The sequence below is a fragment of the Herpailurus yagouaroundi genome, unplaced genomic scaffold, assembly GCF_014898765.1.
Source record: "Herpailurus yagouaroundi ecotype Mexico unplaced genomic scaffold, PumYag 250, whole genome shotgun sequence".
NCBI classification, from domain to species: domain Eukaryota; kingdom Metazoa; phylum Chordata; class Mammalia; order Carnivora; family Felidae; genus Herpailurus; species Herpailurus yagouaroundi.
Window position 1 is genome coordinate 22456492 of NW_024412467.1, and position 24056 is coordinate 22480547.

The following is a 24056-nucleotide window of genomic DNA, read 5'->3' on the forward strand; positions in this document are numbered from 1 at the left end:
GCGGCTCCGGACAGACCTCGGACGGCCGGCGGACTCCGGCCCCATCCCGGGTCCGAGCGGCCCACAGGCAGACCCCGGCCCGATCCCAGCTCCGGACAGACATCGGACGGACCCTGGCCCCGGATAGACCTCAATCCCGGGCAGACCGCAGGCACACGGCGGCCCGATCCCGGCTCCGGAGACCTCGGACCGACCCCGGCCCGGCAGGCGGGCGGGCGGGCGGGGGCCGAGGGCGCCCCCGGAGGCGGGGGCATGCGCGGCCCGCGGCATGGCCTCGGCGGTGTTTGAGGGCACCTCGCTCGTGAACATGTTCGTGCGCGGCTGCTGGGTGAACGGCATCCGCAGGCTCATCGTCAGCCGGCGCGGCGACGAGGAGGAGTTCTTCGAGATCCGCACCGAGTGGTCGGACCGCAGCGTGCTCTACCTGCACCGCAGCTTCGCAGACCTGGGCCGCCTCTGGCAGCGCCTCCGCGACGCCTTCCCCGAGGACCGGCCCGAGCTAGCGCGCGCGCCGCTGCGGCAAGGTTCGGGGGCCGCGGGCACCGGGGTGGGGCCGGGGGGCGCCTCGGATGGGATCTTAGCCGGAGATGTGGTTGCATGGTCGTCTTACAGCGCAATGAAGGGAGGAGGGGAAGTTACTTAAACCGAGATTGCGGCTTTCCCCTCCATCCCTGGCACGGGACAGGGGACGCTCAGATCCTCCGCTCCCAAATGAAGGGCGCCCGAGGCGGCAGTGGTCGGAGGACAAGGAGTCAGCCCGTGGAGCTCTGGGGCCTCCGGGCCGAGATTAGCAAGACAGGCGCCCTGACTGTCCCCAGGGACGAGTCACTGACCAGTATCAGTGCAGCGGCCAGTGTTGGGGTGAACCCAGCCCCTGCTCCGGCCTGGCGGCCTCCCCACCTCCCCACCCCCGGGAGGGCGGGCTGCGACCCCCGCCTCGCCCGGAAGGGGACAGGAGACAGTCGGTGAAACATTTGGGAAGAGTTAACCACAGTGTCCGGCTGGGGTCGCGTCGGCTCTGGCAGCCGCCCCTCCGAGGGCTCCGCTGGAAGGGGCTGTGTCTCCGGTCTCCTCCGGTGACGGAGGAGCCTGGGTGCGAGGTGCCACGCAGCCTTCTGTCACTCCTCCGGAGGGGCCTCCCTTCTGGCGACTACTAGGGAGAGCCCGGTCCCCACCCCAGGGGTGGGTCCAACATTTGGGTTTGATTAACCGCGGCAGCCTCCTCCCTGGCCTTGTGACTGCCCTGGCCCTTGGAGATTTGAGTTCTCAGAGGACTACCGCGGCTTCCTTCTGCCAGGCTGACGCCCTTCCAGGGGCTGCACTTGGGAGGCAGTAGGAGAGGCGGCCGGCCGCCAGAGGGAAGGAAGCGCCTGAGCGAGGCGAGCCTAGAAGTAGGAGGGGCTGGGGGAGAGGGGGCCAGGGAGCTGTAGGGCTCTGAGCAACCTTCCTCCACCACCTGCAGCGCTGAGGATTGTGACCACCTGCAGCGCTGAGAATGGTCACACATCACCCAGAGGCCGTCCTGTCCACAGTCTTCTAAACATACCTGGGGGCTCCTTTGGGGGCATTTTACTGAAGCAGACAGAGGGTGGCCGGGACGAGTCTCCTTAGCTGCTGGTCTGCCTGAGGTCTTATGATAACCTCTACTTCCCCAGGTCGATTCCCCTCCCCAGTGTGTGAATTACATGGATAATTAGCTCAGTTCTCATGACACATCCTTTGGAAAGGCTCCCAAAGCCAGCAAGTTTGAAGGCCCTGAGCCAGACGGGCTGCCTTTCAGGGTTCTCTTTGCCCCCCAGATTCTCACATTGATTTCGGATATGGAGATAGCTTTGTATTGTTTCAGCATGGCAGAGTTTTCCTTGGATTTGCTATTTGGGTGTGGATGTTGTTGTATTTTTTGATTTACGAAATGAATGCCTGAATCAGGAAAGCTTAGATGCAGGAACAGCAGTTTATTGTTGACTTACGTCCTTGCTGGAACAAGGCTGACCATTAACACGAGAGCCCCTGAGAGCTGGCAGAGAGCTGGCCCTCCCCTCTGTGCTCCCCCCGACACACCCCCTCCACCCCTGCTCTAGGTCTCACTCTGGTCAGGTGACACAGCTCAGGTGTGTGACCCCAAGCAGGTAGATTGGCTGGAATTGTTCCCCCCCCACCCCCCCCCGTGGACTATAGTTTTTTTTCTATTGTGGTCTTTTTTTTTTTGCTTTTCTTTTTTTTTTTTTTTGGTGAGAATTACAATGCATAGTATAGTGTCCAGCAATAGTTAGTCCTTCCTATACTCTAGTTGTTACTGTTACCCTCAGCGTCAGCACTTCTGGCAAGGGTTGTAGCCAGCTGGGAGGCCCCAGGATATGGTAGTGAAAACACCTTGCCTGGAGCAGAGGTGGGGGTGAGTGTGAGGCACCAGACTTGCTTTACACACGCAGCCAGGCTCTGTCCTCTCTGCACTCACGCTCTGGATCCGTTCTGGGTTCGTGATGCGGAGACACATAGCGTGCGTCTGAAGAGTGGAGCATCTACAAGTGAGAAAGGTTTAGGAAGAAAGTGATTATCAGGGAGAAAAGAAGATCCAGAGGGACAGGATGGCTGCTCAGGTATCTGAGGGGGACTAGAACTGGGTGTTAGCCAGGCTGCTGGTAGAGGTAGGGGCGGTGGGGGTGATTAGGACGGGGACCAGTGGTTGGCTTTATACTGGAACTGTTGGCACTACCTCCTGGGCTAGAGTCCTGTCCAGTGGAGACCTCCTGCCAGGGCTGGGCTGGCACCCCCTGGAGGGGAGGAGATGGGGCACTGGGACCAGAGGAAGGCGTGACCTTAATTCTTTGTTCCAGTCCTAGATTCTCTGCCTGGGGGCAAGCTGGTACTGACCCTTCCTGCACTACCTGAGTTTTGGGGCGCAATCCCAGGGGAACCCCTTTTCCTTTCTTAGATCCTTTTAAGTCCAGGGAAATTGTTCACGGAATAAAACACATAACAGTAACGTAAGAGAAGATTCTACCTTATTTTTATGCAGGTTTATTATTTGCATAAAAACATTGTCTGGATATACAAACTGTAAATACAAAAGGTAACCAGGTGCATGTATTCTATTGGAAATGCCAGGTTTTCTCAGTATAATTCCCCATCAGATTCCCTCGCTTGAAATTTATTAAAATAGTTCTGGGCTGGGCTAGATCTGGGCTCTCTACTTTTATTAAAAAGCTTTGTGAGGAAATCTGGGTTTCGGAGCTCATGCTGGCAGCCGGCTGGTAGCTCTTATAAATGTCTGACTGAACACCCTCACGGGGTGTGAAAGCCTTGGCCCCTACTTGCATTTTTGAATCTGCATGCAATTAAAGGGATGTTGAGCCCTTTTTCTTAGTCCCCCAAGTACTGCAGTGGAGGAAAATGTTTATGTGGAGAGAATGTGTTTTTTTCTCCCTTGTGCACATGCACTGTGGTGTTAAGCTCGGCAACCGTCCGTGGGCCTTAATATTTCACAGAGACACATGCACAGAGATACTTAAAGCCCTGCATGGGTAGAGGCACAGTGCTCACTAATTTACCTTCCTGGCCTCCTCTTTGGGCAGGGCTGACCACCCCGTCCTTTCTTGGGCCCCAGCCTGAGAAGATGGAGACAGCTGCTTCCTGTGGATATTATCTCTGGGTGACCAAGGGGTTCCTTTTGCCTTTTCTACACCTTCTACCCAGTGGGGCTGGGTCTTTAAGTTGAATTCCCTCTGCATAATACTTGTGTGGTTCAGAGTTTCCTGACCGTGGCCAAGGTTTCCTGCCTATTACATCCTTACATCTGGGAAGGTTTAACATGTTAAAACATCAGCATGTAGAATCTCTGATTGACCATTTGGGGCTCTTGGACTATTCTGATTTTTGTTTTTTTAATAGCACCAATATCAGGCTTTGTGAAGTCATCTGGTCATCACTGCAGCAAGAAATTCTATTTCCAAAATAGTCAGGTGATCTTTGATTCCTGACTACCGTGAGGTCAACATTTTGATTTCACATTCATCCATTCAGTGAGTATCCGCTGAGTACCTACCATGTGCCAGGAATTAGTCTAGGTGGTGGGGACACAGCAGTGATCAAAAGAGACAAAAAAAAAAAAAAATCCCTGCCTTCATGACTCTCATTCTCTTGTTGGGATAAATCTAATAATAAACAAGACAAATAAATAATATGTTAGATAGTAATAAGTATTAAGAAGAAAAAAGTAAGCAAGGAAAGGGCCTATGACCTCTAAGGGGAAGAGTTAACTTTCAGATAAAGTTCTCCAGAAAATCTCAAAGGAAATGAACTTTGAGTCGAGACCTGAAGGAAGGGAGGGAACAAGCCATTTTGTCAATACCTGGGGAAGAAAGCATTCCAGACAGAGGTGAGAACAAGTGCAAAGGCCCTGAGGCCAGCATATGCCTGATGGCTTCAAGAAGTGAGGAGGCAGCCCTCATGGCTGGAGTGGAGAGTAGGTGACCAGAGAGGAGGGAATGGGCAGATCTGGGAATACTCTGGCCGCTGAGAAAGAGTGGAGGTGGGCAAGGGGGAGTCAAGGAGATGGGAGACAGGTGCTAGGGCATCCTGCCAGGTGCAGCAGAGCAAGTGTAAGAAGTAGTCAAATACTGATGTGTGTGGAAGGGAGAGAGATGAGATTTACTGAGAGACCAGAGGTGGGGGGTACGGGAGGGTCAGGGCCACACTACCGCGTTCAGTGTGAGAAGTAGAATAGCCATTTCCTGGAATGGGGGAGCCTGCAGGAGGGCTGGTATTGGGGCCCAGCTTGAGTGTGGTATTTGAGCATTTTCTCTAAATAAAGCCCATCATTGAGGGCCTGGCTGTGCTGCTAGCATACAGGCCCGTATTCACTTGTATCACCAAGAACGTTAATCTACCTGCATATCGCAGACGGTCTATTCTTCAGTTTGAGATCTGAGGAATGGAGTTAAGGCATCCAGGACAGCAGCAGAAAGGGTTGGCCATGGATCCACTTGCCCAGCTCACACAAGCCTGACTGTGCCCCCAGGCCCTAAGCCTGCATGCTTATTCTCATGTGGACTGCGGGGGCGAAGGTCTGTGCTACCCTGAAGCTAAAGGGGAGATCACCACCTGATGCAGGGACAAAGCCACTGACTTTACTTTCTTAGTGAAAGTGGCTGAAAAAAGGTTAGAGGCCACACGGGTCCCAGGCAGCAGACCAGAGACAGAAAGCCCACCTCTGCCTAGCCCAGTGGACCCTTGCAGCGTGGTTCTCAGTGGTGTGGGTCTGACACAGCTCCCCAGGCCCCATGCATGGCTTCACTTTAGGGCATCCTGCCCCTTCTGACTGGGGCAACTTCACTTCTCACAGGGATTTGGGGTGTTTTTGATTCACAGGTGTATTTTTGAATCTCTTCTATGTATAGGGCGCCGGGGCTGGTGTGCTTTTCCCGGGCCCCCGGGGTATGCTGTGCCGCCCTAGCCCAGCACCAGGACCTCCGTCTCCTTGTAACTTGTTCTCTCCTCTCTGCCTTCTGTTTTCTCTTTCTTCCCCAAATGTGCACCCTTGCTGCCACCCAGCCTCCGCTGTGATTTCCTTTTCCACTGTTCCAGGTCCCTCTCCTTTCTCTTTAAGTGGCCACGTGGCTGAATTTGGTTCTTGGTCCTGTGATCTTATCCCATCGTATCTCAGACTGTGCTGTGGGCCCCTGGTGACCTGACCTAACCTCTCAGCTGGAGAAGGAGCCAGCCAGAAACTTACACAAGTGGTTAGGTAGCTTGCTTCTAGGTCACGGTGACTTTCCCCCCAATTTCCAGGGAGAAATTTGGCCTGCTTCTTGAGCAGACAGCATTGTGAACCTACTGGTGGCATCTTGGCTGCCCTTGAACTAGCCCCCTGGAGACACAGGTCCCCTTCCCTTTTAAAACAAGTCTGGGCCTCCTGTGTCTCTGCTGTTTGTTTTTACAGACACTTTTCCAAATGGTGAAAGATGTTTCTGTGTTGTGAAGAGTCAAGTAAAAGGAAGATTCAAAGTGCTAGTGGATGGTGACAGTGCCACGCAAAGTTACTGAAATAATGGGCATTTGATTGGGGTGCCTGGGTGGTTCAGTTGGTTAAGCGTCTGACTTCAGTTTGGGTCATGATCTCACAGCTCATGAGTTCGAGCCCCATGATGGGCTCTATATTGACAGCTCAGAGCCTGGAGCCTGCTTTGGATTCTGTGGTCTCCCTCTCTCTCTGCCCCTCCCCACTCACACTCTGTCTCTGTCTCTCTCTCAAAATAAATATTTAAAAAATAAAAAAAAATAATAATTTGATCAGTTTGCCACTTCTCACTGAAGCTCCGTGTGGAGGGGGGTGGGATTCGGGAGAGTGAGGACAGGCTAGGAGTATGAACCCAATATGCATTTTACCCTCATGGCCTCCCTGACAGACGTTGGCCATGGCCCACTCTTTGTGTGTCCTTGGGAGGGAGTGGGAGAGACAGTAAACTGAAGTGAGTCCTCATCAGTAGTTGGTTGCTGGTCCACTGAATCCATGGAAATAGCTTTTTATTGGTGTTTGTGTTCACGTTTACTTTTTTGGGTGACAGTAGGCATCCACTGGACACTTTTGGTCATCATCACTGAAACATGGACCCCGTGTCCTGGAATGGGTCTGGGAAGTTCCCCGGGGCCGCTTCATCTGCATCCTCTCTTTGATTGATGGGTGGGGCAGGGACGACGTGGGGGCGAAGGTGTCCATGCCCCATCCTTTCCTGGCCAGGCTGCAGCCTCCCTTAAATGGTGAGAGCACAGATGTGTCATGCCCGGCACAGACCCATGTGCAGGGATGATCGTATTCTCCAGACAGACTCCTCCAGTCCACCCTCCTCACCCCACCCCCTAAATTGAGTCATGACTGTGGACAGAGCCACTTAGCTCTTTGGCTGATTTACACTGGCAAGTTTTCATATTTGTCTTAAGAACAAAACATCTTAATCACCCTTTGCAGGTACGTAACTTAGAATCAGCAGGAAAAATATGATGCACAGCAATTGGACAGAGGATAGAGAGGGAGGAGGGAAGGAATAACATGTGATTAAAGCTTTTACCTAGAGAATCTGAATCCCACCAGAAGCCCCTCCTGTGTCCTTCAGGAGAAAATCCCCAAGGCCCTGCAAGATTGAGGACCCACCTGGGGACAGAGGGTCCAGGTGGGAGAGGTCAGGGTCATAGTGACTCACCTATGGATACAGCAGTGTCACCGTGGAAGAGGATCAGGCTGAGTGGTTGAAGGCATTGGCTTTGGAACCAGATGGGTGAAGATTCAGACTCTGGCTCTGTCACCTGCTACTTGCTGGGTGACTTCAGGCAAGCTGCTTGGTTCTTCAAGCCTCAATGCCTGACTGATGAAAGAGCAGTAATGATATTCACAGGCAGGACTGCTGGAGTACCGAAGCAGTGACAGCCACAAAGTACCCAGCACCTTGGTGGACACTGGAGAGCTGCTTTGGACTCAGGTCCCTGAAGCTTCTGCCCTTTGCTCTCGAACACACAGCCTTCCCTCACTGAGAGTCAACCAGATGGGCAAGTGTGAGTATCATTGCCCGGCCTGCTGCCCCTGACAGCGTCCTCTCCAGGTGTGGCTCTTCGTCCTCATGTCCCTAGGAGGCAGGGATGGTGATAGCCCCTGCCTAGGCTAAAGAGAGCCCACAAAGGGGGTCACCAAAATTACCTCAGTGGGATGCTTACAGACCAGGTCTGTGGCTTTGCTTATCCAGAAACTAGAATTTGGTGTTTGACGTGGGTCATGTTTGGGGACTGTGCTCCAGGGGGCAGTTTCACAGGGGGCAGATTAGGGTGGACTCCTAGGGCAGGTATATGTATTAACCGTAAGAAATAGAACTGCCAAGTGGGTAGAGTTGGGACCAGAGCCTGCATAGGAGGCCACGGCTCCCCATTGCCTGCCACAGGGCAAACCCTTAATGCAGTTTGTAAGGGCCTACTTGTCTCAGTCCTCGCCTTCCAGCCTCCTTAAGGCCTCTACACTTCCTGACCCTGTTCCCTGTTCCCGTCCTCCCTCCCTGCCTCCTGTATCTGCTCACCCTTCAGGCTTCCTCGCCTAGAGAGGGTGGTCTCCCTGCTGGGAGTCTTCCCAGCCCCCCATGTGACACCCTACTCTTTGTGTCCAGTGTTTGCCACAGCTCCGTTCTCCTGGCTCTCAGGAAAACTCTGGGGATCTAGGGGTGCCACGGCACCCCCACCTGACAGGGTGCCCGGCCAGTCAGTACTTCAGCATGTGTGGGTAAATACATGCTTCCTGTTTTGTGAGTGTGGCATGGGATGGGGTGCCCTGAATACCTTTGTTGGTTGAAGACAGACTGGCCGAGTGAGTGGATCTTAAACTCAGGAAGTGTGAAGTTCAGGAAGGGAACTGTGCTTTTATTGGGAGAGAATAATGAAGAGGCCCAGGGAAGGAGGGATTGGGAAAGGGCACAGTAGAGACCAGTACGTTTAAGTCAAGCACTCACTCTCTTGTGCTGGTAAAAGGATGTGTCACTCAAGGGAGCTCCTCCCAGGTGCAAGAAGAAGCAGAGGAAGGAGGGTCTTCTTCTCTCAGCCCCTTCTTCGATCCTCAGGGAAGTGCTGTTTCTTCTCTGCCTCTCTGTGTCCTCCTCCTCCTCCTTTCTGTCTCCTGCTTTTCATTCTTGGAAAGATGCAGGGAAGAAATTAATGCCCATCAGGATTCCCCCTCTTACAGCAGGTGTGAGCATCACTGAACTAGAGCAGCCTATAAGAGGGAGGGCAGATACCACCGTCAGCCGGGAACGAGGGACAGACAGGGTTTCTGTCCTTCCAGAAATGCTGTGCAATACCCCACACATGGGAACAAGGAGACCTGCATAGAGTAACCACGGGCTCCCAGGGAATTAGAACTTCCACTGAGATGCTTAAGTACGCACAGAATAACCACCTGGGTCACGCTGTCAAGCAAATCATTACTTACTTGCCACTTCTTGAATGTTGAGTACCTACCTAGAAAACAGGCACTTAGGAAATCAGCACTGAAAATTTCCCTTAGAAGATTTATAATATTTTGCTTCTAAAACTCATACGCAACCTTTAAAGAATACCTACCCCTATGCTCCCAGGATGACCGTGCATTCCTCACCTCACCCAAGCAATCTGCCTTGCTGTACAGTGTGTTCATGGACACATTTTTTAAATGGAAAAGGACCTCTTTAAATGTAATTTATTATTTGAGTCAGTTTGAAAGGTCACTTTACAGAAAATTTCCGTAGGGCTGTATTCTGAGAATCTCCTCTAAGAGACTTGTGTTCTTAGGGTAATGGGCACTTCTTAATGTGCTTTGAAAAGGACGTTCTTCCTTCCCAATTGACCCAAGAGACACCTTGTCTTTATTTCTGAAATGATGGAAGACGGCACTCAGGTTAGATTCCGACCTCTGAAGCCCAGCCCCCCGGGGAAGCCTGGCTCAGTTATCAGAGGAGTTCATTCCAAAGCCTCCACTTACTGAAACAGTGGGACTTTGGACCCACGTTTCTGAGGTTAGAAACTGGTTTGTTTACATTAGCTCTTACTGATAAGTCTTTGTGCTGACCCTGAAATGTTCAGTTTGGGTTCCAAGAATAAGTCAGGTGTTTATGATTGCATGAAGAGGTTAATCCTGAAAAGTGACAGAATCACATTTTCTGTTCTCAATTTTCAGTGCCAAACTAGTTTAGGAATAAAGGGCACCCTGGCTGCTCTAGGCTGATTTTTGGCCACCAAATGTATGTTAAATTGGCACACTGTAATTTACATATAATCATATTATCAGTCTTTCGGATTCAAATCTCTATTTTAGGATAATCTGGTTAAAATCTCCACATCACAAACTGTATCGATTGTAATTTTACAAATTGAAGTTTTATTAAGTGATTATGCTTTATCAGAAATTAGAAAAATTGCCAGGGGCTGTGAAGTTTTCTGAGTCAACTTCCTAACAACTACAACATCCAGGCGGACGATTATCCTTCTATCCTCACAGGATTAAATCCCGTGCGTTCCACAGAGTGCTGGCCCCCTCTGCTGGCCAGTTCTGGAATGACATTCTCAGTACCAATAGATAATAAAGTTTTTCCATCCTGCTGTGCAAAATCACAGCCGTTGGCCCGCCTGCAGTTTTTGTTATTACCATCTCAGATAGTACAACGGAGCCAAACAATATCTCCACAGAATTATCATTTCATCCACAATATTTGGAATAAAAACCTAAAAGTATTTACATTGTTGTATTTAAACATTTTTGAAATAAGTTTTAAAATTGGTATTCACTGTAAACAGTTGCTACCTGGAGAAGCTTTAGCAGCCATTAAAAACCAAAGCTGTTGGGGCGCCTGGGTGGCGCAGTCGGTTAAGCGTCCGGCTTCAGCCAGGTCACGATCTCGCGGTCCGTGAGTTCGAGCCCCGCGTCAGGCTCTGGGCTGATGGCTCAGACCCTGGAGCCTGTTTCCGATTCTGTGTCTCCCTCTCTCTGCCCCTCCCCTGTTCATGCTCTGTCTCTCTCTGTCCCAAAAATAAATAAACGTTGAAAAAAAAAATTAAAAAAAAAAAAAACCAAAGCTGTTGCGTCACAAAGGAAAAACACAACCGTTAGGGTAGAAAACGACCCCAATGCATAGAATTAGTCTGTTTGGGATGGGCTCAGTTCTTGGCCACCTGCCACAGAAAAGTAACGCAATGACCCACATGTGGGTTCTCTTCACTACTTCACTCATCAGCAGTTGTAGCATTTTGAGAATTTATAATAATTTCAGGTGTCGCCAGCAGGTGTCTAAGGTTTCCACCAGTTATGAAACAAACCTGAAAGGAACCCAGTGACTATGAAACAATTAGAAATTTTAAATTTTTTTAACTTAATTTATTTATTTTGAGAGAGAGAGGGAGAGAGAGAATCCCAAGCAGGCTCTGCACTGTCAGCATGAAACCTGTTGTGGGGTTCAAACTCACGAAACCGTGAGATCATGACCCAAGCTGAAACCAGGAGTCGTATGCTTAACCAAATGGGCCACCCAGGTACCCCAACAATTAGAAATTTTAAAATAAATATTTATTTCATTTTTGCACTGTGGCCGTTTGGGGTGTGTCTTCTTAAAAATACTTTCCTAAAGCATTTCAGGTACCCATTGTTCAATGGGAGGCACTTTTAAAACAGTCCAGAAGAGTGATGTCCAGGGCCCAGGACAGAAGGAAAATGCAGATTTCTGGCCAGGCAGCCAGGGGCTGCTTGGAGAGTGGTGACTCCTTCATGCCCACGTTTGGGGTGTTGGGAGACTTGCTGTGCTCTTAGCTCTGGTGGTGGCTGTTAGACGGCTTTCACCACATTCTGCTAGATCCATCATTTCATCAATTTCTGCCTTTTATTAGCTGAGGCCCCTGTTGGGGAAGAGGCCAGTGCTAGTTGTCACCCCGTGGATACATTTCTTCAGAGAGAGGGGGACGGCACCTTGAGGGAGCTGATCCAGATTGCCAGCGTGATTGTCTCCGGGAAGCCCTGAGAGAGAAGCAAATGATAAAATGTGCCCCCAGCAAAAGGCCCAGAGCTTAAAAAGTAATCCTATGTCCTTTCTGTTCTTGCAGCGAGGGATTCCAGCATCTTCCTTTCCCTGGTTAAATTTCCTCAGCCTCCTTTTATTTGGAAACATGTTTACATTTCCAAGGAGGACCATCTGGCCGCCATTCGGAAACATAAAGACGGGTCAAAGGAAGCAGTGTGGTTCCACACACTTTCACAAATAAAATCGAGCCAGACTGGCCGGTGACTCACACGGTATGCCCCTTTGCTCTCAGGCAGCTCTCCTGTGAGGCCTGTGACCTAGAGCCAGCTGGCAGGAGGTTCTAGCTGGGGTCTGGCTGAGTGTGGTGCTGAGAAGCAGGAATTAGGGTCACTGCCCCGTGGGCAAGACAGAGCACACGCTTGGAAGATAACGCATGCTTGACTTGTGTTCACTAATACTAGACTTCTGTGCTCTCTTATGCAACTTTACTCAGTCAGCAAACGGCTAACAAACATGGATCCCCTGCTTGTGTCAGGCCCTGTGCTCAGTGATGATAAAGGTGAGATGAGCCACAGGCACGTCCTACCCTCAGTTTTGCACAGTGGGCTTGGGGAGACCCAGAGGTCCAGGAGCAGTCTCAGTGCCAAGCAGCAAATACTGTGGTGGGGGAAGGTCAAGGGGTTTGGGTAGCATGGACCTTCTCAATGGGCATGAGAGTATGGGGATGGCAGGGCACAGAGCTGGGCAGGTGGGGTGGGGTTGGTCATGGAGGGTCTGTGCATTGAGCTCAGATACCCATACTTTTTCCAGTATCTTCATCAGGTTCTTCATCAGCTACTTCCAGAGGCCTCTTCTGGTATTTCCTGCCTTTCTCCACTTCATTCTGGAAAATGGAATACTCTACCAGGAAGAGAGCATTGCCAGATAAAATACAGAACCCCCAGTTAACTTTGAATTTCAGATAAACAGCCAATAATTTTTCAGTAGAAGTCTATCCATACTATTGTATTATTCACTGCTTATCTGAAATTCCTATTTAACTAGGTGTCGCATGTTTTATTTGCTAAACCCGACCATGCTTAAAAAAATCAGTATAGAAAAAAATGCATTTATCTGACTAAATCTTAGCCTTTGAGGTCATAGACCCAACCAGGGGCTGAACATTAATTAAATCAAAGATGTAACCAAAACTATGTCATTAAGGCAAAAATGCAAGAATTATAAACCTCTGTGCTAACTTAAGATTGTTAAATTATGATTTATATTCTATAAAATGGGTTTGAGTATGTTGCATGCAATGATTATATGAGAGGCTAATCTTCCTACAAATGTACGTACAGAATATTAAAATACAGCTACTGTGTCATAAACTTGAGCGATTTAAAACTTATGTTCTAGAGGTAATCAAAGTTGTAATTTAGTAATAGTTTTGATCATCTTAGGATACAGAAGCATTCAGTGGAGATGATTTATTTAATTGTCCTCTCTTTAAAAACAGTTTTGCAGTGGGTTTTGCACTGGCCCTCTTTTCCTGTGTAAACTCCCCTGTGGTAAGCAGAAGATGAAAGCATTTTGGTTCCAAGGGCGGCGGCACAGTGTGTGTGTGTGTGTGTGTATGTGTGTGTTTCTAAGCAGGGAATTTAGGGCCTAGGGGAGAAGCATCCTAAGAATCTGGCACTATTTTCTTTCTTTTCCCTGCTTCCCACAATATGAAGGGTGGTGTGGTAGGGCCTGGTACCCAAGGAGAAGGGGAGAAGGCCCGGTCCCTTTCTCTAGTGACTGCTGGGATGTCATACTGGGGTGTGTGTTCGAGTGGACAGAGGCTGTAGGTTTCTCAGCAGGCGAGTCACAGCCCACCCACCTCTGGGACTCCTCCCTGAACAACTACAGGCTGGCCACCTGGGCCTGCATGGCTGAGGAGGTAGGCAGGGCCAGACGGCCCCTCTGATACCCAAGGTGACCTGTACTTTAGGAAGTTGAGAGAACAATTCTCAGCCTTGACTACAAGTTGTCCCTGACTCAGGCTGATGTGAGGGATCCCCCTGCTACCACCCAGGCTTTCAGAAATGTCCTCACTCATGTTTGGGGGTGTCCCTGGCTCCAAGAAATGTATGTTCTGGTCATCTTATTTTAATCATATAGTTCAGGAAATTAATTTTATCATGATGTAGTCTTAGTCAATGACTTGCCTGAAAAACAAACAACCCTTTTGGGGCACCTGGGTGGCTCAGTTGGCTCAGTTGGTTAAGCGCTTGACTCTTGGGTTTCAGCTTAGGTCATGATCTCATGGTTCGTGAGTTCGAGCCCCACACAGCAAAGAGCCTGATTGGGATTCTCTCTCCCTCTCTCTCTGCCCCTCCCCCACTCGCTCTTTCAAAATGAATAAACTTAAAAAATTAAAAAACAAAGCAAAACAACAAAAGAAAAGAACCTGTCTCCTGCAGAGCAAAACCAAACCAGAAATGAAAAACTTAGATTCAGCAAGTGACAACAGTTCTGGGGTTCTGGCGTCTGGTTTGGTCATGACTCAGGGACAGTCATGCTGGGTCACACGAAGTATGGAGAAGAGGCCAGTGCCCGTGGGAATCTCCTATTCCCCTGTCTCTAGGACCCCGATGTGGAGAAACTGAAAGGGGAAGGTTTGTGTCCTTTACTGTTCCTGGGGAGAGGGAAACGTACCCCGGACCTCCAGGCTGCCAGCTGTAGTATTTTACAAACAAAGGACTATACTTTCTAACAGCCCCTTGGGACTTCTGGTAAGTGTAACAAGGATAGATATTCAGATTCCTGAAAAGTGCTGTGAGTCATACCCACTTTGGGTTTTTCTGGTTAAAGGTCTGATTTTTCCCTTCCAAACCCAGCATTTAAATGACTTGCCTAAATATGGGCTCCATTTACATATGCCCTGCAGTGAGGTCAGCTGAGGCTGGCAGGGCAAGCCCTTCCACTGTGTGGTTGGGGGTAGGCAGGTCCTGGGGAGCCTCCCCTGGCTGTGGCCACCACGCTGGCAGGGGCTGAGTGGTCCCCAGCCAAGCTGTGGCCTTCTCCAGGGTGTTTACAGGGCTGGCCCAGACTGTCCCATTCAGAGGAGACTTTGATATGTGGCTTACACCTACCTTCCCCACTCATTCCACTGTCCCCAGCCTGCCTGACTTCTTTTGGATGGACATTGTCCACTTCGGCACATGTGTAAATCATTCAATGGGTCACTGAAACTCAAAATGAGGTTTAGAGGAGGGCTTTCAGGGTAGGACTAAGGAAATAATCCCAGACATCTTTTATGGAGGGTGGCGCAGGGCATCCTTGTCATGGGATGCCTGTTGTTCTGTATTTAACTTAGGGGCACAGTTCCTGGTCTGATTTTTTGGCTTTAAGGCATTTCTGTCTCAATTCTAGGACTGGTCGCCATAAAGGATGCGCATGATATAGAGACCAGGCTCAATGAAGTGGAGAAGTTGCTGAAAACCATCATAAGCATGCCGTGCAAAGTAAGTAGCATCTGGGCTGGGCTGGAGGTGGGAGGTCAGGACACATCTGGCCAGCTGCCCCCTCCCTGGGGGGGTAGGAATAGCCAGGGGAAAGGAAGATTTTTGTGGGGTGTTATGGCTCCATTGTTTTCTCCTTGGGGAAGAAGCGGGAATGAAGGGCCAAGGAGGCATTGAGTAGGAAGAGACAAGGTCCTTCCATTGCCGTGGTCTTTGCTCTCTTGCCTCCACTCAGAAGCCCACTCGTCTTGCAGCGGGTGTTTTGGAAGAGGGTGTATGGGAGCCAAGAAGAGTGTTAGTAGATGAAGTTTGCAAGCTTCATGTGTGGTCGTGAGGAACAACCTGGACTCTAGTCAGGCAGTCACCATTTGACTACCATAGCATCCGTTTCCTCACCTGTGAACAGGGAAAGTCGACACACTGCAGTTTATTGTACGGACCTGTGTGTGGAACACTGGCACATACCAAGCGCTCAGAAAAACTCACCAGCGTTTCCATTAACCCCATCCTATCTGTCCCTGGGGCCTTGCATTTTTGCCACATGGGGCCCAAAGTAAATGAAGAGCGTGCCATTATTGAAGCCTCATCAGTGTGGTCAGTCCCGCAGAGCGTCTGAACAGTCCGGGGACGTTAACATCAGGTGAGGCTGCCATGACGGAGGATGAAGTTTTAGTAATTAATGTACTTACTCTCAGTATTCTAGGTCAGAAGTTGTGCTCACCTTCTTTGAAAGATCTCCTTTGGATCAGGTGTTAAAAAATGACAATGTCCATAAAATTCAACCCAGCTTTCAAAGCCCAGTGAAAATATCAGGTAAGAGCTACAGGGAAGGCATGGCGGGGGGTAGGTGCTGCTGTTGATGGGTGTGGTTTCCCAGAAGCCCTTCCAGTTCAGTGTCTGTGTGGTGGGCACCCCCTTCTATGGGATCCAGAAAGACAGTGCAGCAGAAGGGGGAAGATAGTGGGTGTAGCTGTGGCCTGATTTTCATGACACACTGTGTTTTCTACCTACTGACCTGCATTTACACTTTTCCTGTTTCCAAAGTGAGTGACATGGCATGTAAATTGGAACTTACCTAAGAAATAGCATAACGAGAGGCCCGAGAGGGCGGCTCAGCTGGTTAAGTGTCTGACTCCTGGTTTCAGATCAGGTTATGATCTCACGGTTCATGGGTTTGAGCCCCGAGTCAGCCTCCACACTGAGAGTGCAGAGCCTGCTTGGGATTCTCTCTCTCCCTGTCTCTGCCCCTCCCCTACTTACTCACTCTCTCTTTCTATCAAAATAAAGAAACTTTAAAAAAAAGATATGATGAAAACATTAATAAGGCTTTTTGAAGCGAACTACTGTAATCAGGAGCCTAGTGTGCTAAAATGAGATAGTTTCTGTAAGGTGGCAATGAATTTGGTTGTAGGGCACCCAGGACAAACAGGGAAGCCAGTTTGGGTATCACCAGTCTTGATGCCGGGCCATGCCTTCTAGCCCCGAACAGGCAGATGTCCCAGCAGCAGGAAGAGCGAATGGTCAGCTGGGAGGAGCTGCTGGCTGGCTCAGCTGTGGGGTGGATGGAAAGGGAGGGCAGGCCTGGACTTCACCCTGTTGGGTAGCTTTCTGAATCTAGGTCACACCTGTTGCTAGGACAGTAGACTTTTATTTCTGCAGTACGGTTGTGGTGAAGGCTGCTGAGGGGCATTTTGTGGGGAAAAGAGCTCTGTCCTGGGAGCCTCAGCTATGGGGCTCCCCCAGGCAGTGGATCTATTTCTGAATGGAGGAGGGAGGAGAGAAGAAGGAGCAGTGGAGGAGGAAGGCTCAGGAAGTTGGTGAAGAAGAGTCCACAGATGAGAGCACATCTGAGCCCAGAGCTGGCTCATGAGAAGGCATGGGGGGTTCATGGTGATGGGGAGACATAGGACAAATCAGGATGGTGGCAGCCGATATCTTTGGTAGAAAAGTGTCCTTACTGAGCTATGCGTCACACAGCAGGGTTGAGATTCCTAGTTGTGTGCAGTGGTGGTGTGGACAGAATGGACAAGTCCTGGGGCCCTGGAGTGGAAAACACGTTTGGATATGGCTACATGTAAGCAGGATGGCTGTTAGGCCTGGGTTTGTTGGGGTCTGGTGCTTTTGATGTCTTCCTGTGTGTTCTTAAAAGAGCAGGGTTGTTTGGGCATCTCTCCTTAGCTGGCACCTGGCACCCAGAAACTCCTTTGTAAGAGAAATGGCAGTCACTTATCTTGGTTGGGTGTCTACGGACCCCAGTCCTGCAGGGCACAACCAGGACTCCGGGAACCTAACTGTCAGCCATGTTGGGCTTTACTTGCTGTCACCAGGACTGTGGGCAAGTGTCTGTTCTTTAGCCCTGAGCAGAAAAGTCCCAGAACTGGTGTCTCTGTTTTGCCTTATTTCTTTCCGTTTTGAGCAAATAGGACAACAGAGAGCCACAGAACCCTTTCAGACCTTGTGTTGGTGGCTGAGCTGCATGGAGTTGCTTCTGATTCATTCCTGGAGTGCAGCAAGCTGGAACACTCCCTTTGTCTCTGTGTCCTGTTTGTACCTGTGGCTTGGATAAACACAGGACCCATGTTTACCCTAAAGGGCTGAGAGTAATGAGGTGAAAATTAACAGGGGTAACTGTAGTGTCCCAGGTGAGATTTGAACTACATTCTCTGGGTCTATTTGCGAGGACTCAGGACAGGTTTCAGCCTGCAGGGACACAGCAGTAGGTGGAAGAAACTGGAACAATTTTGGCTCCACACAGAACGCTTTGTAACAACTGTGCCTGCCTAACAATGAAGTCTGTAAACATCTATTGTAAGTCTCTGCTGAAAGACTTACACTCCGTGCAAAGGCCAGGGGGCCTATCAGAGGCATCCCTCTCAGGGTTAGCAGGCTGTGAGAAGCCTCTCCACCCCTCCAGGGCTAAGATTCTCTGACTCCTGGGGATTTTATCCTGTTCATCAGCTCTGATCTATTGGGCACCAAGTCTGGGGCTTTTCCCTTGGAAGCTTCCCAGGCTTCCCATCTTTGCTCCAGGAGTAGCCAGCCCTCACTCTGTCTGAGTGAGTGCTTCTCACCATAAATTAGTGTGTACATGTGCAGGCAGTGAGGGGGCATTCCCCAGGAAGTAAGATGTACTTTCATTATTCACAGAGGGAGGAAACCAATCCAGTAAGACAATGAACTATAGTAAATTCAAAAATACTTTTCAGTGAAACTTCTACTTACAGTAACACAAACAGCCCTTTTGGGAACTAGCCTGCACAGAGGCAAGCCATATTATGCTGGCTGGTTCCCCTGTGTGGGTGTTTATGGATTCGGGGAGCCTCAGGCTCTGGAGAGCATGGCCAGCCTGGGAACATGCCCCAGGACACACCCTGAATACTGAGGTCGGTCATAACTCTGACTTCCTGGGCTCACCCATTTTCTCAAGACCTTACACTCATGGTAAAGGCCAAGTGCCCTAGTCATTCCAGGCATGCCAGAGTCTGATCCTGTCACCGTAGAACCCTTTGCTCCAGACCCTCAGCCTCCCCTCAGTGGGGCTTTGCAGGGCTGTGGGCCCCTGTCTTCCCTCTGTTCACACAAACTCTGCCTGTCTGTCACATCCTGCTAAATTCCATTCGGTGGTAAAAACCCACTAAATTGCACTCAATCGTGAAAATGTCCTTGCCTCCTGCGACTCACTGCACCCTTCCTCCTCCTCTCCTGTCTCATTTCTTAATGTCTTTTTATGCTGTGGATGTGGCATTTATGGAGGTGGCACCGTGGGGGACAGGCACTTGACCTAGGCTGTCAGAGGCTTGCTTCCCTTTATGGGTAGGCAGGCACACAGCCTCTTCTTTCTCCTATTGAGACCGCCTTGTGGTCGGGGCTCCACTAGATGGTGCCAGGTGCTAGCAGTGTGGGAACCACGCCACATCCTGGGGCCCAGGCAAGGCAGTCAGGAAACTCTGTGGCCCCTTCAGCAATGCTTTGGGCCAGTACAGCCTTAAACATTCTTCATCCTATGTTAATCTAAATGTTTATGGAATAAAAAAACCCTAAATGTTCTTTTCTACACTGTGGCTGTGTCTGTGCTTTTAAGCATAAACCCCAGCTGAGATCTGGCTACTTGGACTAATCAACATAAGCCATAAAAATCTAATTATTCAGGTTTGGGGGGCCTGGAAATGACCTATAATTTCATATTTCATTAACCAAACATCTGTACAATCTCAACTCTAACTTTTACCTTAAAAGGTTAATCCGATTAGCCAATTAATAAAAAGGTGGTGCTTTGGATTTTGTTCTATTGCTGGACTACACTGAAAATATAACGGGAGAGAGGATTTAGATGGAGGGTGGCTACGCTATGAATGCTTTCAGGACTGAGCTAATATCTGCTGAAAAAAGGAATGTATGAATTACTGAACTGAAGGAATGATGGCCTAGGGGACATATGAAAACATGGCTACAGATAAAAATATAGAGAAGTTGCCACTGGGCAAACACCACAGTAGTACAGTTGACCCTTGACCAACATGGGGGTTGGGGCACCCACTCCCCACAGTTGAAAATCCGTGTATAACTTTGACTCCCCCAAAACTTAACTACTGGTAGCCCATTGTTGACCAGAAGCCTTACCAATAACATAAACAGTTGATAGCATATATTTTGTATGTTATATGTATTACACACTATATTCTTATAAAAGTAAACTAGAGGAAAGAAAACATTAATAAGGAAATCATAAGGAAAATACATGTACAGTACTGTACTATATTTATCCAAAACCAAATCCACATATTAGTGGACCCATGTAGTTCAAATTTGTATCATTCAAGGGTCAAGTATAATTGTTGCAGTAAAGACCCTATCTTTCCTGTTAAGATAGTAGGGCAAAGTTTAAGGTTTTACACACTCTCAATGCATCTCCCCTGGGATATTTATTAACTACAAAGAGAAAGAGTAAATGTGGCAGAAACTTCTTATGCAAGTGATCCTGATGAACATCCTGGAAAAAAGGCCTGTTGACATCAGACACCCCCTGGCAGGATGCATGGAGGGGACACAGGGTCACCCTGCAGGATTCCTGCCTGGAACGCACCACCTGGGTCACATCGCAAAAGCATCAGGAAAATCCAGGGACCTTCGATAAAATACCTCACCAGTCCTGCCCAAAGTGTTACTTTCATGAGAGATGAGAGGAGAGATCGAGGGACCATCAGAGGTCATACAAAACTGGGACACAGCAACTCAAGGCAATAAGGGATCCTGGATTGGGTCTGGAACAGAAAAAAAAGAGGGACATTAGTGAAAAAGCCTGTGACACTCAAGTAAGGGAAGTATTTAGTTATATCCAGCTTTCTTCACAGCACCATAGTTATGTAGAATATTAACATCAGGAGAAGCTGGGGGGAACTCCATGAGAACTCTGTACTATTCTTGTAACTTTTCTGTAATTCTAAAATTAGCTCAAAATAAAAAGTTAAGAAATGGCAAAGCAGAACTCTTCATGTGAAAAAAAATATGAATGCAGAAAAGTAGCTTGAAAGTGAACGGCTTCGTGGAATTAGTCAATTATGTGATTAAGGCAATTACATTGGCCAGTGATTTTTGCTATAGGTACTAAGCTGACTTCTAAGAAATTCACATTTTAAGTATGTTTGAAGATCGCCTTCAGAGGTTAGCACTTTTCTGTAATAATAACATTTTCTTTGGTTCTTTTTATTTGCTTGACATTAGCAATAATGATACCATCATTACCATTTTTCAAGCCCTCCACATTTGTTAGATTCTTTACAAATACCATCTCATGTCATCTCCACCTAGGTCTTTTAGGATGGGCACCATTATTCCCATTTTGCAGATGAAGAAACCGAGCAAGAAGTAACCTGCTCCTCATGCACAAGTAGCAGAACTAGTTTCCAGCTTGCCTTGTAAAAAATTAAACCACATGACTGTGTACAGAGGTTTCTTTGCATAAGCAGTTAAGGGATGATTTGTTACAAATCTGTTTTGGGGGGCTGGCAAAGATTCCATGTTTTAGAGTTCCAAATTTCATATTTAAGAAAAATTAGGAAGTTCAAAAGTTCCCAAGCAAGGTAACTCTTCAGAAACATGTTCAGAAATGTTTTGCTGCACGTACATTCGTTTTCACTTGTAGGGTTTTCCCCTCCAAATTCCCTTAGCAAAGGGGTGGGAGAGGGGCTGGAAGCTATTAGCTGGCTGAGGTTTTATGTGCTTCTGAGACAGATTTGAGTCAGTTAGGAAAACACAATAAAGAAAGTGGTTCTGTGCTGCCATAGATTTTTATTTGAGCGGCGAGGGAATCTTAATCTTTCCTGTTAAAAGTTAGTCATCTTCAGAGTCTGTTCACTGAGACTTTGGTAAACATCTTCTCTCACATAGAAATGCTGTTGTTCCCAGAGGCTCCAAGCACTGACTTCTCCTTGGGTTTTGATGCTCCTTCTCGTGACTTTAGGCTCTCCATGCTTGTTCTTGCACAGGGAAGGCAGGTGGGCTTCAATCCAGAGGGGTGGGGTGGGCAGGAAGAGCAATGTGCTGATGTCACCCAGAGTGTGATTAACTGGGCTGGTGTTTCAAAAGACCAAAGGCACTGGACCTGTCACTTCTGCAGAAAGTCAGGAGGAAATTTTAGCAATTACTTGGCTAAATTGGCAAATCTGGTTGAGGAAGAGTCATTTTAGTCCTGTGGGGTAAGGAGGAAATCTTCTGTTTTTCTTTGTTCATTTTTGTGTGGTTTCCCTAATTCTCTTTGTATGGAGAAAACTTTGAAGAACTGTGAACCAAATAGCTATAAAGATTAAAAATAAACAGGAAGTTGTAATTATACTTACGAAAAAAGCAAATCCACACATGGGAATAAAATAACCTAAATTATAACAAGATATAAGAAAAAAATATAAGGAAACAATCCCCCAAACAATTGCATCAGATGCCCACTGAGACTGTGGATAGTGAGGAATGTTCTTGTTGGCTGGGCTGGGCCAGTAGGAGAGGAAAGCTTTTAGAGCTGTGTGTGTTTCTATGTGTTAGACCTTGAATGGGGAGAGGGTAATCCTTTGAATTTGAGAATGCCCCAGAAATTTGGAGTCTATTTTAAGCCTTTTTTTTTTTAAGTTTATTTTTATTTATTTTGAGAGAGAGAGATAGAGCACAAGCAGGGATGGGGCAGAGAGAGAGGGAGACAGAATCCCTAGCAGGCTCCACACTGTCAGCACAGAGCCCACCATGGGCTCGAACTCACGAACCATGAGATCATGACCTGAGCTTTGCTGTCAAGAGTTGGACACTTAATCAAGTGAGCCACCCAGGCACCCCTTAAGCATGTTTTTTAAGATGAGGTAAATAGAGGGCCTGATTTGAGAAGACAGACAAGGGCCATAAACATGGAGCTTAGCTAAGAGCTGAGGTTAGGGGCTAAGCCAGCCCCACAGAGAGATGGAGAACTACAACAACAAGGAGAACTGGTATTGGCTACCAGATATATTCTTGGAGTGTGTTTAATCTACTGAAGTGACAAGAAACACATTCCTGGGGAAAGGTAAATAAAAGCTACACCAGATATTACAAGTGAATCAAGCCACATTGGCTCCTCATACTTAAATGGACCAGATGATGTGATGGAATCTGGAAGTTCATGGGAGTTCAGAGCAGAAAGGATCCTTGGAGATCACCCAGCAGTATTCTGAAACTTTCCAGTTGAGGATACTGAGTCCCAAGACCATGGAACTCATTGTTGGGCTGAGGTGCGGTGTCCAGGCCCCAAGCCAGTGCTGTTTCAGCTACCACAAATTCACGCATCCCTTTTCTTTCCTCTCCCAGTGCTGGGTAAGCACCAGCCTTCCATCCTTGGAAGCTGTCCCCATACAGCCAACATAGGCATATGAAGGTGTATTCTTTGTTGGCCTTTTTAAATTACCAAGATTTGTGCTTACAGATAAAAAAAAAATCAGTTTTTTTATAGAATTATATAAAGTAAAAAACTGAATTTGCCCATTGGTTTAAAGTGCATACTGATCTCAGGGCACCTGGGTGGCTCAGTCAGTTAAGCGTCCAACTCTTGATTTTGGTTCAGGTCATGATCTCATGGTTAGTGAGTTTGGGCCCCACATTGGGCTCTGTGCTGACAGTGTGGAGCCTACTTGGGATTCTCTCTCTCCGCCCTCTCTCTGCCCTTACCCTGCGCGCGCTCTCTCTCTCTCTCTCTCTCTCTCTCTCAAAATAAATAAATAAACTTAAAAATATATATGTAGATAAATAAAATGCATACTTATCTCATTTGACCCTCCCAGCAACCCAGGGTGGTAGACAGTGTTATCCCCATCTCAGGCACAGGGGAGACTGGATACCCTGTGCAGAGCCTCATGGCAGTGTGTGCCAGACCAATAGATGTGAGCTCAGTAGTCTTTCTACCCCAGCTGTAAACCAATGGGGAAGGCATTTGGGGAGGGTGCTGTGCAACCACAGCATCTTTCTCGGGGGAGTGATGTGGCTTTTGGCTTGCATGGGGTCCACAGGTGTGGTTTCTGTGGAGGTTGGCATCAGCTCCTGAATCTGTGTGGTAGAGCTCCAGAATGGGCCTCTGGGGTGCAGAACGTTCTCTCAGAGCATGGGGGAGAATCTGGGGCAGTAGATGGAGGGGGAAATAGGGAGATTGGTATAAGCTCAAAACTTCAAATTCTGGCCTCTCCTGAATATTTACTTTGTTGCTTTCATTTTTCAGAAATCATGAGGTCCAATGGATTTTGCTTAGCAAATACAGAAACAATTGTTATTGACCACAGTATACCAAACGGAAAAGACCAACACCTGGGTGTGGATCCCACAGAGCATTTGTAAGTACATTGATTTGAATATAGTTTTCTAGAAGGGCTGCCTGAATGGTCAGCTGGTGCCAGGGACTGGATTTCTCTCCCCAGACAGAGCTCTAGAGGAAGTAGATGTGGCCAGAAACATTGAGCCATCCTATCTGTATTTGGATACTTATCCTAAGTGTTTGCCTCTTCTAGAGGATGGTAAGAGCTTGATTCATAAACTTTGTGGGACCAAGTGG

General features: G+C 48.4%; 1 protein-coding gene across 1 annotated transcript in view; it reads left to right on the forward strand.

The window, feature by feature from the left end:
• The first annotated feature begins 241 nt into the window (after positions 1–241).
• PXDC1 (PX domain containing 1) overlaps positions 242–24056 on the forward strand; it is a 28911-nt gene continuing 5096 nt past the window's right edge. Inside the window, exons 1-4 of the mRNA XM_040460701.1 lie at positions 242–524; positions 14913–15004; positions 15697–15814; positions 23727–23838. Coding sequence (XP_040316635.1) covers positions 269–524; positions 14913–15004; positions 15697–15814; positions 23727–23838 — 578 coding nt within the window. The 5' untranslated portion in view covers positions 242–268. The remainder of the gene's footprint in view (positions 525–14912; positions 15005–15696; positions 15815–23726; positions 23839–24056) is intronic.